This window comes from Lytechinus pictus, chromosome 13 (assembly GCF_037042905.1).
Source record: "Lytechinus pictus isolate F3 Inbred chromosome 13, Lp3.0, whole genome shotgun sequence".
NCBI classification, from domain to species: Eukaryota; Metazoa; Echinodermata; class Echinoidea; order Temnopleuroida; family Toxopneustidae; genus Lytechinus; species Lytechinus pictus.
Genome location: NC_087257.1, coordinates 21,558,894 through 21,575,536, shown reverse-complemented (window position 1 = coordinate 21,575,536; position 16,643 = coordinate 21,558,894). Strand labels below are relative to the sequence as shown.

At 36.3% G+C, this 16,643-nt stretch overlaps 1 protein-coding gene across 1 annotated transcript; it reads right to left on the bottom strand.

Moving 5' to 3' along the window:
* On the bottom strand, positions 1-16,358 carry LOC129274748 (uncharacterized). The gene is made up of 5 exons (XM_064108267.1): positions 16,118-16,358; positions 11,993-12,148; positions 8,155-8,254; positions 400-569; positions 1-75 (listed from the first exon to the last, which is right to left on the bottom strand). Exons 1-5 carry the CDS (start codon positions 16,148-16,150, stop codon positions 1-3), a joined length of 534 nt encoding a protein of 177 aa, XP_063964337.1. The 5' UTR covers positions 16,151-16,358.
* Positions 16,359-16,643: the final 285 nt, after the last annotated feature.

Sequence of the window (16,643 nt, the reverse complement as noted above, 5' to 3'; positions counted from 1 at the left end):
TCACCCACCAGGAAAGCTGCTGTGAACATCCTCCATGGGTGAAACGACATTTGCTCCTGCGACATCTGCTTCAGTCTTAATATTCAAGAGGGCATAGGGTTAGAGTTAGATTCTAATAGGGTTTTTGGTTCAGAATAATGTAAAGACAAGGATTAGGGTTTATTTAGTTTTGGAGGTTAGGTTTCAGGTTTGGCTTAACATGCAGATTTTCATAGAAGCAATTGTTGTCAGGGCAAACATGGAACCCCCTCCATTTGACAAAACAGCTTAAAGTCCATGGGACACCACTGCGTTACAATTAATAAGAGTTACATATATGAAAATCAACATATTTTCAAAATTAAGTCAAGATCACAACAAAATAGTACAAGTGACTGATGAACTGAGGATGAAACTTACCGGATGGAAAGGTACCGATACAGACTCTCCCTGGTCCGAGAACTGCCGGACAAGGACCCGCCGAGGCAGTCTCCTCTCCGGCTCCCTGTTGTAGTCCTGCAGTCTGAGTTGTTGAAGGCCGCTAACGTAAGAATATGGCTGGGTGGTGGTGGCGCTCGGGGATCCAACTACTGAAATAAACGGGAGGGAAAAAAAAGAATATATTATTAAAGCATATTTCATCAATAAATGTATCTAGAAAACCCCATATTATGCTAAAATATTACACTCATTTTGTCAGTTTCCTATTCTCCTTTTGTTGTAGTCCTGCTGAAGACCGCTGGTTCACTGCTACCATCCTGCCTGTGGAGAATCTACAGGTAGAACTATGGTATGTCAATGCTGTATTGAGCACACACTTTAAAAAATCATTAATATATCACTTTTGTGACCAAAATTATTTATTTCCATACAGTTGCAATTCAATTTTCATTAGTAACTTAGAATAATTTTTATACTGACCAGAGCGCTCAAAAACTTGAATTTTGGGCATATTTTTGTGTACGCCCTCTATTGGTGGAAAGTAATATGGCAAGAAAATTTTCATTTTTCAAGCTCTATTTTTAATAAAGAAAAAGATAATTTAAAGAATCAAATTTACTTAAGAGCCAAGTTATATAATGAAAAGCTATAATGGAGACTGACAGTGTAAAAAAATCAAGCATTTGTCCAAAAGAAAGAGAGAAAATAATCCAAACATTGTCAACCTTATTTGCCACACATAGAGATGTAACTGAGAACAAGGTTATATCATAACCTTGTTCATTGAATGAGTGCTGAAGAACACTGACATAAGAATAAGGCTCAGGGATCCAACTACTGAAATAAGAATATGCATATTTTAAGCATATTGCATCAGTAAAAATATCCCCAAGATCTCATATCGTAGTTAACATTTTTAAATACTGTACATTTTGACAGTTTCCTCTATTTCTCTCCTTGTAATCCTGGAGTCCAAGTTGTTGAATGCCAAGGGACTAGGGGTCATAGTGTTAATCCATGATCATAAAAGAAAAGATCATCTTATTACGGATATAATAGTAATATTTTTCAGTATATTTGGACCATACACTTCACATTTTAGTAACAATCTCAACATGATAAAAAATTAGAATTCTCTTATGAATTAATACCCCTGTTCAGGAGAAAACATAAGATTTCCTCATCTATTGATATTCCCGACAGTGACACAGCAGCGAATGACACATCCTTTATACTACATGTAATACAGGGCTTCCTCTGAACCAACAACATCTTTTTCAAAAAAAAAAAAAAAAAAGATATCTTTAAAAGGTTTGTCTTTTGTCAACGTAAAACATCATTTGTACTGGCCAATCCGTGCAGTTTTATATACTGTATTGGAGAGCTTATGTACACAATGTCAACTTTACCTGTAATTCTGGAAACACCTTCCTCGGGACTGTGATTTGGATTACCAACAAGTTACACGTAATGTCTCATAATTCCTCAAAGATTTGTACACAAGAAATAAATCTTCTTTAATAAACACTGTAAACAAGAACTATTACATCCAACTCAAAGAAAATAAAGTATATATTGTAGATATAACCACTCCCCAATGAAGCAAACACTCTCAATGCTGTGATCACTCAGGAGGCCATTCCTTAATCAACCGAAACCCAATTGCCTTTATTCTATCATCATCACAATACAATGCTACACAATGTTAGGACTGGCTTGAATAGTTCGAGATCAATACACTCTTTTCTTTTCAAAGCTACAGGATAGGAAAAAGGGCTTTGTGGATCACCTATGAGTGATAAGTGGGTAGTGGTGTATTGATCAGAAGGATAACATGGTGGGATGATCAAAGAGATACAATACGAATGTTTGGATAATAAAAGATCTGCTCATTTACATTTGGGGAGATACCCTGATGTGGCAGCTCTCCCTAGGGGTGGGGGATTCGTGACACATCCATGGACAATAGTAATTGTAGGACAAAGCATGTAAAATATGAAATACAGGATTCATATTCTGTGAAATTTTTTTAACCTACATGTAATTCCCAAATATCAACTCCAGAGGATTGGCTAACATAGCAACCAATTGTTGATCTAGTCTGGCAAAAAACATTCCAACTCTTTTCAACAAAATGCTGATATAAAACAACAACAACAGAACTCATGGGTAGCATAATGTATAATTCTAACAACAAAGTGGCAGATTCATCCCCCCAGCCAGTGCCAACTTACAAGGAACTAAATTTTTCCTTTGAAAACAAAAATGACGGGGGAAATGCACCACCTATTAAATGCAACAATTTCCCACTTTTTTGCTTTAATACAAGTACATTTGTTTAGTTTCTTCAGACAACTTGCCCCCCACCCCTTGTAAATTCTACATTCACTATAAAATGAACAATCACTAAACACATTCCACATACATACCTCCAAATAAGCAATGTATTTTACACACAATGCAAGAGCATATTTCACTTTTGTAATATTAAAGTCAACAATGCACATATGAAACATTCACTATAAAATGAACAATCACTAAACACATTCCACATACATACCTCCAAATAAGCAATGTATTTTACACACAATGCAAGAGCATAATTCACTTTTGTAATATTAAAGTCAACAATGCACATATGACACAGAATTCAATTACCTTCCTCTTATTCTGTACACACCATCAATAAACTAGCACCGTACCTTCCTGCTTAAAATGTAATATTTATAATGTGGTTCGGCAACACCACTTGGTCAGGACACATTCCCTGCAGGTGCAAAGTATATTTTGTGTTAATATTTACAATATAGTCCAGTATACCAATCCTATTCCTGGTCCTGAACGGCCAAATCAGCAATATTCCAGACAGACCGGAGGAATACTGTATTGATAAACCTTGGCATGTTTCCTGCATCCAGTCAAATACATTTCCGACTAGTCTTTGAACAGCCCTTGATTTTCAAAACCTTACTGGCAACGGCGCGCCTCTGTAACATTGTTACAGCTGAAAAAGGAAGAACAAAGAGGGATGCTACCCCAAAACTCCGAGCCCGAATAGCTGGGCATTGAGCCTGAAGGCCAATCATATTAACCTGTGGACTGATGAATTCTGTAATTCCAATTCGTTTTGTACAGGAACCATCTCATGCCAGTAGTTAATGGGTTAAGGCTGTGCCTGGCCATGGCCTTGGGTCAATACTTTATATTGGTTGGATAATTCTTTTTTATTTATTTTACTATTGATATATATATTTATCTATTTAATATTCACTTAATTTATTAATTAATCTATTTATTCATTGTTTTCATTCAATCAATTAATCGATTCACTTTATTTATTTTTAATTTTTTGGAGGGGGATGAATGACCACAATCTCAATTTAAAGATGATTAAGATCTAGGTACATGTAAATAAATAGAAATAATAGAATATAATCTAAAAGTACTCCTAAATTCATGAGTATTCTCTCTTCCATGTATTTGGCTTCATTCACTGAACTCATGTGTAACATGAGAAGAGTGACATTACACAACCTATAGTCTGCTGAACAAGACTAGAGCTCAAGCATGTGACCTATGGAAGCATGTTAATATTGTTGTTGCATTTGTTTTTCAGAGCTCTGCTAACCTAAAGGTCAAGAATAGGGATTCCGGGTTTTTACCTCCCGGGGAAGGGAGACGATGAACTTGAAGAAAAACAATATTCCCAACAGATGCAGTATGCAAGAATTAACTGTGAATTCAGTTCGAAGAAAAGAAAAAAAATCAAAGCCTGTCTCAAGTTTTGCTACAAAAGATTTAAAAGACCTCATTATCTTGACACCATTTGAATCTTACAAAATAGTCATTTTATCCTTTTTTATTTATCCATGTTTAAATTTTGAATAAGATCATGTCAAGGATTTACCAAGGTATTTTGGTATTGATACTTTTCCTCTTATGATACTGGCCCTTTGAAATCTTTCTCTACATACAGAGATTGTATCCTGAAATTTTTGTCCTTTATCGCTGTCTGAGATGTGTTTTCCTATCAAAATGATAAAAATACAAACTTTGATATCGTGACCTGGTTTAAAAATGATAAAAACCTATCTGTGTTTAATAAACCTTCAGTCAATTATTTGTTTTTATCTCATTGAAAGTCTCCTCCCCCCCTCTTTTTTTTTTTGGCTGTTGCATCGGTGTACTTAGCGTAATTATCATTATTTATTGTATATTTCCAGTGTACATTCTAACTCGGTGGCCCCTTTTTATAAGCTCTGCTTTCTCCGGGGTCACCAAACCATCATTCTATTGTTATAATCTTATATTTAGTATTTGCATAATTATCTATATTGGTATTTATTTATGTAATTGTTTGTACCTGATGATGATTGAATAAATAAATTGAAATTGAATTGAATTGAAATCTATAGTTCATTTTTGCCCTTCTATATAGCATGTTTTAAATTGCATTTTCATGCATATGGATTTTTCCAATATTGTTCATATATCCAAACAATTTTGTATAATAAAAACCTCTAGATTTACCAAAAACATTAAGGAATTTTACACTGTATACTACTACATGTATCTTGTGCACCCCTCTTTGGAAAAGGAAAAAAAAGGAAGAAGGAGGTTGTATTTCAAGGCAATCAAAGCTAAGGACAGGAACGTTTTCCTGCATAGAACTGAAATCAATACTGGGTGACAGTCCCTTGATGTCTGCTGCCATCTGGTGGTGATGTATGTCTACACTGGCTAGACAGGCAAGTTCAGCATATTTGGGTCAAGATAGATGAAAGGCAGTTGCACTGTTTGTGCAGATTATACTGTAGTCACTGACCCGTAACTCGGCACTGCACCTAGGTCAAAACGAGTAATGCATGGGATTTTAGGGAAGGAAACTTTGACAAAGAACCGTAGATCGATAGTTGTGTTTATTGTACAGTGTATATATACATGATATTAGCTGTGAATTAGGCATGATTATTGAGCATTGTGGTTCCAACTCTTGCCTTTGAACCTACATGTAGGCCATGGTGTAAATTTCCTTCAGCAATAAATTGATCCACAATGTGCTGCACTCAACCCAGGTGAAAATGGGTACCACTACTAGCAGGGAGAAATTCCTCAAAAAATTGTGAGCATATTCCAATGATTGATGGCGAATTCTTTTCTTTCTTCCTTATTATTATCATCATCATTTCTATTTATCTTATTTACTCATTATTATTATTTATTTATTTATTTATTATCATTTTTTTTTGGAGGGTGGATATTGCCCTCAACAGTTAAAAACACTACATTTGGTGAATAGCTTTAACATGTTGTATGCATATCAAGCTCCTCAAAACATTTAGAATGATGGAGGAAAAGCTTTTTCTTTAGTGTGCAGACCTTCAATATTTGATTTTGGTGATAAGCCATGTATATCAAGCTCCTGTGTAACTGATAAATCTGGAAATTTTAGCACAATATTCTAATGATTGATGATGAATAATTTACATTAAATGTGCTCTTTAACATTTATTAAACTAAGACACTTGATTTGGTGAATACCTATGTAAAGAAAGGGAAGTATTTCATAGAAAAAAGTGATTTTCACTCACAATTTTGCTTTGAGCCAATCAGAAAGTAGCCTTTTTACACTTGTGAAAATTTCTTTAACCCTGTAATGGCAATTTAGCCCTACCAAGAGTATGGGCCCGGTTAAGCTGGTTTAACCCCACCTATAGGAAGGGATTATTTGACCCTGCAAAATAGCAGGGTTAGCCGAGCAATTGCGGTGCTAAGAGTGATAGTTCGGGGTTAAGATCGCTAGTGTAAAGAGACCAGCCTAAACCGAGGACAGCGCTTGATGTATGCCATCGGGGCAACAAAGTCAGCACTGTTGTCCAATCAGAGATAAGTGTTCATGAATGGCTACCACTAGCCAGGGATTACTAATTATGTTTGAGATCAGCAAGCATTTCCTAGCCTGGGTTAGGCAGAGAATTTGGTGTGAAAAGGAAAAAAAATTAGTACTGTATTAAGGATAGTACGGGGTTAGCCATAGTACGGTGTTAAGAAAATCCAATGGGCAATTCCATAAAATATGTATGTCCATCCCCATATATGTGGGACCTTCATGAAATTTTCTAGCTCTGATTTCTGGTTCTTTTGACAGTCTGTAATGTTCTCAAAGGACCATGACTTGGTCAGTTTATGAAGTGAAGTAAAACTTGAGAAAAATGGGGGTCGAATGTACAAAAGGTTATTTTACAGAATTACCCCAATGTAAAAAGCGTAAAAGGCTTTCAGTGGCTTATAAGACATAGTCATTGAAATCAGACTATTTGGTGCATGTAATGCTCCCCAGGTTGTGAGCAAATCTCAAGCTCCTGCGACACTGATAAATCTGGAAATGCTGTAAGTGAAATCCAGGGTCTTGATGGGTTTTAGATGAGCTTTGATTATTGTGGGAGTCATTGATTGGTTGATGTGAATACCCTTGATAATCCTGATAAAGAGTGATTCAGACAGTAGGGATATAAATCTCTTTCACCTGATCTGGTTTAATGAAGTGGTTCAGAGAAGTGGTTTGGAGTATGTTTAATAGCTATCAAGAGCTAGGAGATTGTTGACTTCTCATTTTACTTCACCTCCCTCCCTTGACAGATATAGTGAAACGTGACCTCACTAGGGATGTGCTCGATAAGAGAAAAATCAATGATAATCACTTCTAAATTACAAATAAATCTTATCGATTGTACAAGTTTGCTAAGGCTTCATGATTGGTGTTGCTAAATCCTATACGCCCCATATAAAATCACATCAATAGATTGATCGAGTCTTTCACAATCTTCTGGTCTGAATTTCAATATGATGGAGAGAACTGTCTAGGCCATGGACACTACTGGCTGCTCAATAATGTAACATTATGTCTCTTGTACATCATCACAAAGAAACATCAATGAGACTTGCTGACCTTGCGACAGAGAAGTTTTCCAAGGCTTGGAGATTGCTGACTGCTTCATGCTTGGTGTTTGTAACCCTACGTCCCCTGGTAGATTACCAAGGTGATAGATCAATAAGACTTACAATACTGACATGGTGAAGATGGCTTTCTAAATCATGGAGATAAGTTCACTGCTATTGATCTAGGTTTATGCATGGTTTATGTCACTAGTCCTCTTAGAGTTACAGAATATCACAGTGATAGATAAATGAGTCTTGGATGATTTCCTAATCTAGATTTTGATGCTGTAGAGAAGTTTCCGAAACTTAAAGGCCATGAACTGCTACAGGTAAATAAAACACGTAATTGTCAGATTACCCTATGGCCTTTCGATATAGAGGTATAAATTAACACAGTATATAAAGAATTAATTAGTCTTACCTGACCTGATGGTTGAGATTTTGATAAGCTGAGGAGAGGTTTTCTAAAGCTTGGAGATTGTTGAATGGTAAAATGCACCTTCGGTGTCAAGGTTCATTGAAATCAGTGATACTTTAATACCCATTTCAGCTTGTGATGAGTTCTGTGAGCTTTCAGGAGCTTGAAGGTCGTTGACTGGTTGACTTTAATACTGAATCCACAGAGCTATTAAGAGCTCCATGACTGAATCTGTACAGGCATGTTCCCTTATACACGATGGGTCTTACCTTTTTGATGTGGATGAACCACACAGCTGGACCCGCTATTGACTGATAATTAGCCTTTCTGAATCCTTCCCTTATTAAATGACCCAGAATAGAATAATTTGAGCTTACCTGATCTTGATTGTGATGTGCTGTAGAGTAGTTTGCCAGAGCTAGGAGATTGTTGACTGGATGTTGAGGGCGCTGGTCCACTGTGCCATCTCCTTTTACCCTGTATGCCAGGGAAAAAGAAAAGAGATAAATTGATCATAACCTGGACAAGTGATCATAAATTTGCAGTTTTTGTAAGTTCAGGGTAGGAATTACACGGGGGCGACGGGCGATTTTGCCCCCATGACAGCCCAAATCGCCCCTAAAAATTCTCAAAACCCAATGCTTTGGGGCGACTTTTTATTTCAGAATCGCCCCAATAAAATACCATCGACAATGAAAAAATACTTCACATAATTACGTTCTCCGGCGGCGGAGCAAGCGCATCTTTTATATCGCCCTTGCCAGCTTTAAGTTGAACGGTCGATGCAATATCCGAACCTTCCGTAACACCGGAAGCTTCGCGATTGTAAAATAAACGCGCAATGCAATATGGGATGCGGAGTACGCACAGTCTTTAGCACGGGGTTTTTAGAATTATTGACGCACTTGCCGCATGGCTTATGTACATGTACGCGTGCACGATTAGACTGCACAGCTGGTAACGAGACCATGTGCATCGTACGGTATATCATGTGTACTAGGCATGCACAGAATTGTATGCGATCAGCTGGTGATTGTGACAGCGCTGATTATCGACATCGTCGAATTGGAGTGCGAGATGGATAAGTTTCTAATTCGAGTTCAACCTGGCTCTTCCAAACGGCCAGAGCCAGCGCCAGAAGCCTCTCCAAATTGAGATACTGTTGAGAAGGATAAGCCAAAAAAGAAACGGTACTGTACAGAGACAATAAAGTCTTGGGGCCTCGATTGGCTCGAATCTGAAGTGTGTGAAGCTGAAGCTCTGGTGCACTAGCGTACCTACGGGGGGGGGGGCAGTCTGCCCCCCTGACGAGTCACAACCCATGCACTTTTTTTTTTTTTTTTTTTTTGCTTGTCAATTTTTTTTCTGGTACGAAATCTTATATTTGTGGTTGAAGACTTGTTTATTTTTTTTTGCTTGTCACATTTTTGGGCGGACGAATTTGCCCCCCCCCCCCCCTGTGAAAAATCCTAGGTACGCCACTGCTCTGGTGGGATCACTATTGTTTATTGTAAGGCCTGTAGCCTACAGTAATTACAGTTAAAAATGTTCTGAGCTTTTAGGCATCACATTGAGTCTCGGAATGTCAAAAGGTAATTGCTGATATGCGATAAAAAAAGTAGCCCCATGAATTAGAAAATAGCCCCAAGATATTCAGTGGTAGCCCCAATGTAAAAAAAAAAGTAGCCCCTAAAAAAAAAAAATTAATTCCTACCCTGTGTAAGTTCATTATCTATTAGTCCATGGCATGGAAATAAGCTTTCCACCAGTATTACATATTCAGTCAAACCTGTGTACATGTACAGTGGCCACCGCAGGGAAACAACAAATGTGGCCACTATAGATTGGTTGGTGGCCATCTTGAATTGACCATGTATTGTAGATACTGTGCAATGTACTGGACACACAGTATGTCTTTTTAATATAACTTCAACTTTTGTTATATATAATATTGCATTCATGTATCTATTCATTCAACCCAAAACTTCTGTTGATTGTGTAACTGTTACTTTAAGAGTATTAGATTCATGTTTAGATGCAGCTGTAAGCGCAAAGACTAACTATTCAACCACTGTTTGTATCAACAGTTTCAGGGAAGCATACTCTTCGTGGCCACTATAGAGGGTCTGCTATTGACCGAGGGATGGAAAATGGGTGGCCACTGGCTGCGTCAGACAGGTGGCCACTATAGACAGGGTCAACAACACATGAATTTCCTGCGGGGAATCTTAAGTGGTCACTATAAGCAGGTGGCCACTATAGACAGGTAGCCACTAAGACAGGTTCGGCTGTATTTGAAACACGATAATGGTGTGAGAATGTAGAAGGCAAACAATACATGCAAAGCAAATTTCATGTCATGCAGGTAGATATCATGAAGCTCATTGCTAATGCTACACTAACTAACTCATTATCTTCTTTATCCAACCTTCAGGAAGCCAGCTGAAGGATCAACAGTTTGTCTCCATGCCTAGATCCAGAATATGAATAATATGCTTTATGTTTCAAATTGGAAATGTTAGAAATTATTGCCAGAATACTTCAGATTTCTGCAAAGTTTGATAAAACCCTACTTCAGACAAAAAACCCCAACTTGTGATTGTTTGAACTTTGATTTTCACATCTAACTAATAAAACGATCGTAGTACTCCTCATATGTGAAACAAAATTTAAACAAACTATGATAGTCCCAGGTGAACAAGGTTAGCTCTAGAGAGATGAGGAAGTAAAAGGAGGAAGAAAGACGGAAATGAAAGTTTAGCTTGCTCATCCAGGGTCCACATTAGATCTAGGACATATCATTATCATATTTGTCCCAAATAATGATAGAATTTGAATCAAGATTTGCAAAATGATAGATGAAATGATGTGGATATGATCTGCATACTCTACTGGCTGCACATGCATTATGTTAAGCTCAATGGCATACAAGTACATGTACATATCATCCCCAAATCTTTATTTTTCTGAGGCAGAAATAACTGAAAAGCAATTTGGTTTTACAATTTCTTGCTGCACGTATGATATTCAGATTAAAGCGAGTGAGTGTTGAAAACAAATCCCTTTATCATGCATTATGCAGAATATGCTGTATGAGTTCTCTCTGTTATGAGTTGAGTAAACCAAAGAAAAAGATGGTGCAATTTTCTGATGGTATCATCTTTTTTCAGTTTCATCCTACCTCTTTTTTATTTCCCCTTATCTTCCTTTTCTTCCCCTACATATTCCTCTTTTCCTTCATTATCACTGTCAGGTTATCCTCCTTCTTATCCTCTTCCCTTCTCCTTACTTCCATCTTCTTCTATTTTTCCCCTTCTCTCCTCCTTTCTGGCTTTCTTTCATATTTCATCACTCTCTTCTTTCTTTTTATATGTTTAAAAGCATTTGTGACGAGTGTGTAAATACCAATACTTGCAATTTGCTATCCAAGGATCAGATTAAATAAAATATTATTATAGGCCTATGTTTTTCTAAGTTACATTTCTCAAAATAAACTTTTTTTGAAGACCTTTCCATGTCCAATTCAAATAATATATCAAGACTTATTGACTCACTGATCAAATTCTTGAATTAAACATAAATGCCAGATGTGGTAATGACCAGAAAATAAGTTCTAAGTCGAACAGAATCCAATGAATGAAATGACATCCAATGTTTATGTACAGTACCAAATGATTTCAGTAAAAATTGCTTAATTGCTGAGAAATTAACAAGCATGGCATTCCAGCAGATGATGTTATTTTTTTTCCAAGCAAAACTACACTTGTCCCACATGTACTAATCTGTGTTGGTGAATTTCAGCGGAGTAATTTTCAGCTTAATGATTTCACAGAGTCTGATTTATGAAAATAGACCTGGGGCCCGTCTTACAAAGAGTTGCGATTGATCCGATCAATCACAACTATGGACGGCCAGCAATGTCAACATCTAAATTGCATTCAATGTTCAAAATGTTTTCTAGATATGACGTTAATTACATAAATCCATTGTTTTCTTGACAATTTGGTGTGTGCGCCTTTGTTCACAAAGGACATTTTGAAAATTGTATGGCACTGATGGATTTCCATAGAGTTACGATTGATTGGATCAATCATAACTCTTTGCAAGACGGGGCCCAGGTCTAGATGATAGATCTGTCATTATTTTAAAGACTTTTTCTCATGCAATCATTCCTTTGTGTAGCTATACTTTCTTTTAGCTTTTAAGTGTACTCACCGGTTTAGAGCTATTACTTGGGAAGGTATATCTTCTGCTGTTGCTGTCGATGTTTGTTAGACTTCCTCCAGGGGAAGATGAATTGCTTCCTGCTTGTGAGCTCCCGGGAGATCGTTCTTCACTCTCCAAGAAGGGCATCGCAAAGGAACTCAAATCCTAAGAGATGGAGACAAACGGAAAAACAAGATGAAATAAGGTTATTTTGAATTTTACTCCACTTTCGAGATATGCATTGAAAGGAAATCAAAACCTGAGAGTTGGAGAAAAACAAATGAGAAGAAATTTGTAATTTTTCATATTTCACCACAAACTTCACATTGCGAAGATGGCGAAAACTGAAATCTTAAGCGGAAAGACACTTGAAAGCCTTGAAATTGAGAGGAAACCTTCAAAGAAAAGTGAGATTTGGGCACTTCCGCAGGGTGCTACAAAACTTTTTAGGAGCACTTGCCCAGTCGGGCAAGTAAATTTTTAAATAGTAGGAATATACTTGCCCAAAAATTTATTTCACTTGCCCGAAAAAATCCTTAAAAAGAAAGGTTTGCGGTTTTATAAACCATTTACCTTTTTCTCTTTTGACATGAACTGATCTACCTTGTTATTGCATTTGTTTTTCCGAAGTGATTTTATCTTGCCTGCCATGACCAAAATTAGGGTCAATATATCATATCCACCCTAATTCTGGTCATTCTACTGTGAGAATTTTGCTTGCCCAATTAGGGCAAATAGTTTTGGTCTTTACTTCAAAAGACTCGCCCGACTCTAACTTTTACTTGCCTCAGGCAAGTGCTTATATAGCACCCTGACTTCCGCGATTACAAAAAAAAACACACAAACTTTATCTAACAGTTCATTTAAAATAAACTGTTATAAAACTTAATTCCTACAGAGACGAAAAGAAATATAGTTCTCATTTTGATGTCATTCATAATTCATAACATAGCAAATTGTCATCCATATATAATGAGACTCTATGAATGTTGCAGACTTGCAGGTACCTGTTCACACTGCCAACAGCACAACAGTGGAGCTAAATCATCTCGTAATTTTGACATCCAACAAAATATGATATATTTTGAACGTTGGAGCTTACATTTGGTCGAGACCTGAAAAAGTTTACCTTAAAAAGTTCTCCTTTTTTTAGGGGAAGGGGGTCATCTAGTGCTACATTTACAATTGATACAAAAACATGAATTACGATTCCAGAGCATGCAAACAAGAACATATTTATTAATAATTTAATAATTCTTCATATTATAGATACAGTAAATTTGACATTATAACAATGGAAATCTTGATTGTAATTGGCTGCTGATTGCCCTGTTACCATGGTAGTTCCCATTATTTTTACAATAGTTATTCATAAACCCAGCCCAAAGTTTGGCTCAAAATGTGCTTGAATGAATGCAGCGATAGATAAGACCCATTAGCTGCTAATGATAGAAGCATATATCTGACAACAGTAAAGTCCATTATGACACTCTCTGCATCCTTATACACTGTCATACAAAATTTAAACACCTGCCAAATGGGTTCATAATTACACGCAATCATGGATAATCCAATGACACAAAGTGCAATGCTGTGTGGAAAAAAAAGTTATTTCAAAGGCATAGTTCTCTCGCACTCGATAATTTTGCAAGATATGAAGAGTGGAATTGTATCAAGTCTGTTGACATTTATACCCTTTTTACACACGCTAAAATTTCCTTAACCCCGTACTATAGGTGGGGCTAAATTGCCATTTAGCCCCACCTATAGTACGGGGTTAAGCTTAGCCCACTTTCTTTTTACACAGCATTTTTGCAAAGTGGGCTAACCCCACCTTTAGTACGGGATTATTTGGCCCTGCAAAAAAGCAGGGTTATCCCAGCAATTGCGGTGCTAAGAGCGATAGTACGGGGTTAAGATCGCTAGTGTAAAACGAAAGTGGGCTAAGCTTAACCCCGTACTATAGGTGGGGCAAAATGGCAATTTGCCCCCACCTATAGTACGGGGTTAAGGAAATTGTAGCGTGTGTAAAAAGGTACGAGTGAAGTACTTGTACTACGAATGATCGACAAAAACCACTAGTCCGGGGTTAGCGAGTTTCGTGTGTGAAAAGCAAGCATTCCTTATCCGGGGTTAGCAATCACAATTTGGCATGTGTAGAAAGGAAAAAAAATAGTACGGGGTTAAGGATAGTACGGGGTTAGCGATAGTCCGGGGCTAAGAAAATCCTGTGTAAAAAGGGTATTAGTCTTATCGTTTACCATATCAAAGGTCCAAGGCCATACTTTGAAGTATACTTGAATACAGATGAGCCTGCCTCTGTTTACATTACATTGTATGTAACAAGATGATACAAATTATACTCTCTAAATCAAATATTCAATTGAATTTAAATCTGTGCAATGATTGTATTCAATATTTATTCATTTTCTAAGTATTGGGCCAAATTTATTATTGAAATGTGATGTGCATCACCATTTTGTTATTTTGATCAATTTCATATCAGTCATCTGTTTAAAAAACGGCAATGCAAAATATGATTTTTTTTAACTGAAAAATTGACCCTGAACAGAATTTTTTCACTAGAGGACATAGCACCTGGAAAAGTCAACTGAGAATTGAAATTTAATCCAATATGTCTAAAGAAGTAAATCCTCAATGTTTAATAACAAGTTTCCTAGTAGAACACTACATGTACATGTATTCTGTTCTGTATTTTTTTTTAAATTCAAGGCAATAGGCCAATATTTAATTTGGTCCCATTTGTAAACATAGGTGTGTTGACATAGCCTAGGGCGTGTACAAGGTTCAAAATACTATGGTTGCATATCTACATGTACAGATACAGATCATGGGGAATTCAAGGTTTTTAAAAATAAAATTTCGAGACAAAACAGAACTGTGATGATCTATTGTTTTTTTATATTTTTATTTTTTCTCTGATTGGATTGAACTCATTGGGATATTCTTTGATCAATAATAAACACATTTGGAATTGACCTACAATTTTGAATTTATCAAACATTTTCAATTAAAATCTTGTAAAATTTCTATACATTTTCTTGACCTGTAAAACACTTGGATACAAAATAAATCTTATAAAGCACTATGTTAGTATGCAAATTAAAGGACAAATCCATCCAAACAAAATGTTGATTTGAATAAAAAGAGAAAAATCCAACTAGCATAACACTCATTAATCGGACATAAATTAAGAAAGTTAAAACATTCTTAATTTCACAAAACAGTTGCACATCCCTGTCAGTATGCAAATGAGGAAACTGATGGCATCACTCACTATTTATTTTGTATTTTATTAATATAAGAAGTATGAAATATTCTAAATTTCTCCTCATTGTCCTGTGAAACAAAGTTTTATTTCTCCCTGAACATGTGGAAGTACCATTACCATAAGATTTTATGGTTCATTCAAGTTGGACCTTGTTGTTAAATCTGTAAAAATTGAAATATTGTATAATTCAAACAATAAAAAAAAAAAAGAAGTAGTAAGTGGCATCGATTCTCTCATTTGCATGTGACTAAATTGTGCACATTTATAACTGTTTTGAGAAAAATAAGTAGAACTTTAAAATGTCATAACTTTCTTATTTTATATCCGATTTTGATGAAATTGTAAGCATTATGCTTTACTGATTTATATTGATGCAATCAACATTTTCCTGAGGTGGGCTTGACCTTTAATGAAAGAAAATACATCATAGTCAAATCAATTATATTTCATGCTTGGTCACTAGTGGCACAGGCAGATCAATGATCGACACCAGGGGGGCGAGGCACTTTCTGCCCCCGAACCCCCATATTGACAAACAATGGAATTTCTAGCATAACAGTTGGGATGGTCGGACCATGGGTTAGAAATCCCCTACCAACCCCCCCCCCCCTTGGGTTGCACACAAAGCTAATTTTGTGATAGATATATTTTGACAATATATTTCAAAATAATATCACATTCCACCATTTTCTTCTTGTTTTTTTTTCTTGGTAATTGAACTTTTTTTGGGGGGAGGGGGCATGACCCTCCAAAGCCCCCCCCCCCCCATCTACACACCAGTGCCAGTGATTAAAAAAATTAAGAAATAAATCATGCAATCAGACAGAAATTGATTATTTTACCTCCTCTTCTTGGATTCTCCATGGATTCATCATTTTGCTAGCTTCTATTAGGTGAGATGATCTCCACTCAAAAAATAATCACAGCACGATGAATAATCCAATATCTAATTAGAAAATCCGCACGTTGATCCTGTCAACTAATCTGCGTTCATAGATGCATTCCAATAAAACTTGCATGTATCTCAGGGTTCCTTAATTTCTTTGCTATCAAACGAGTCCATTCATAAAGAAAAAAGGTTTCCTGAAGTGAGTGATAGATGATAGACAAGAGATAAATAATAGAATATAAGTCTTTTCTTCTTTGCCTAATTGAAACAGTAAAATTTACACAACAGGTTTCCTACATCCGTTTCCATGTAGGCCTTTATATTTCTCCTTGCAAAAACAAGGCAACAAAATATGATCTCAAATGTAATTCGGTTTGACAAAAACAGGAGTTCTCTGTTATGATTCTACAAGAAAACTTATCACTTCCAAACCAGATCAATTCAAACTTGATCGATTCAAACTTGAAAAACACTGACGG

Coding starts and splice junctions, on each gene's coding strand:
- LOC129274748 (XM_064108267.1), bottom strand. CDS start 16,150: ATGATGAATCCATGGAGAATCCAAGAAGAGGAG. Junction 12,149..16,117: donor GGAGAATCCAAGAAGAGGAG/GTAAAATAATCA, acceptor TCCATCTCTTAG/GATTTGAGTTCCTTTGCGAT. Junction 76..399: donor TATCGGTACCTTTCCATCCG/GTAAGTTTCATC, acceptor TTGAATATTAAG/ACTGAAGCAGATGTCGCAGG.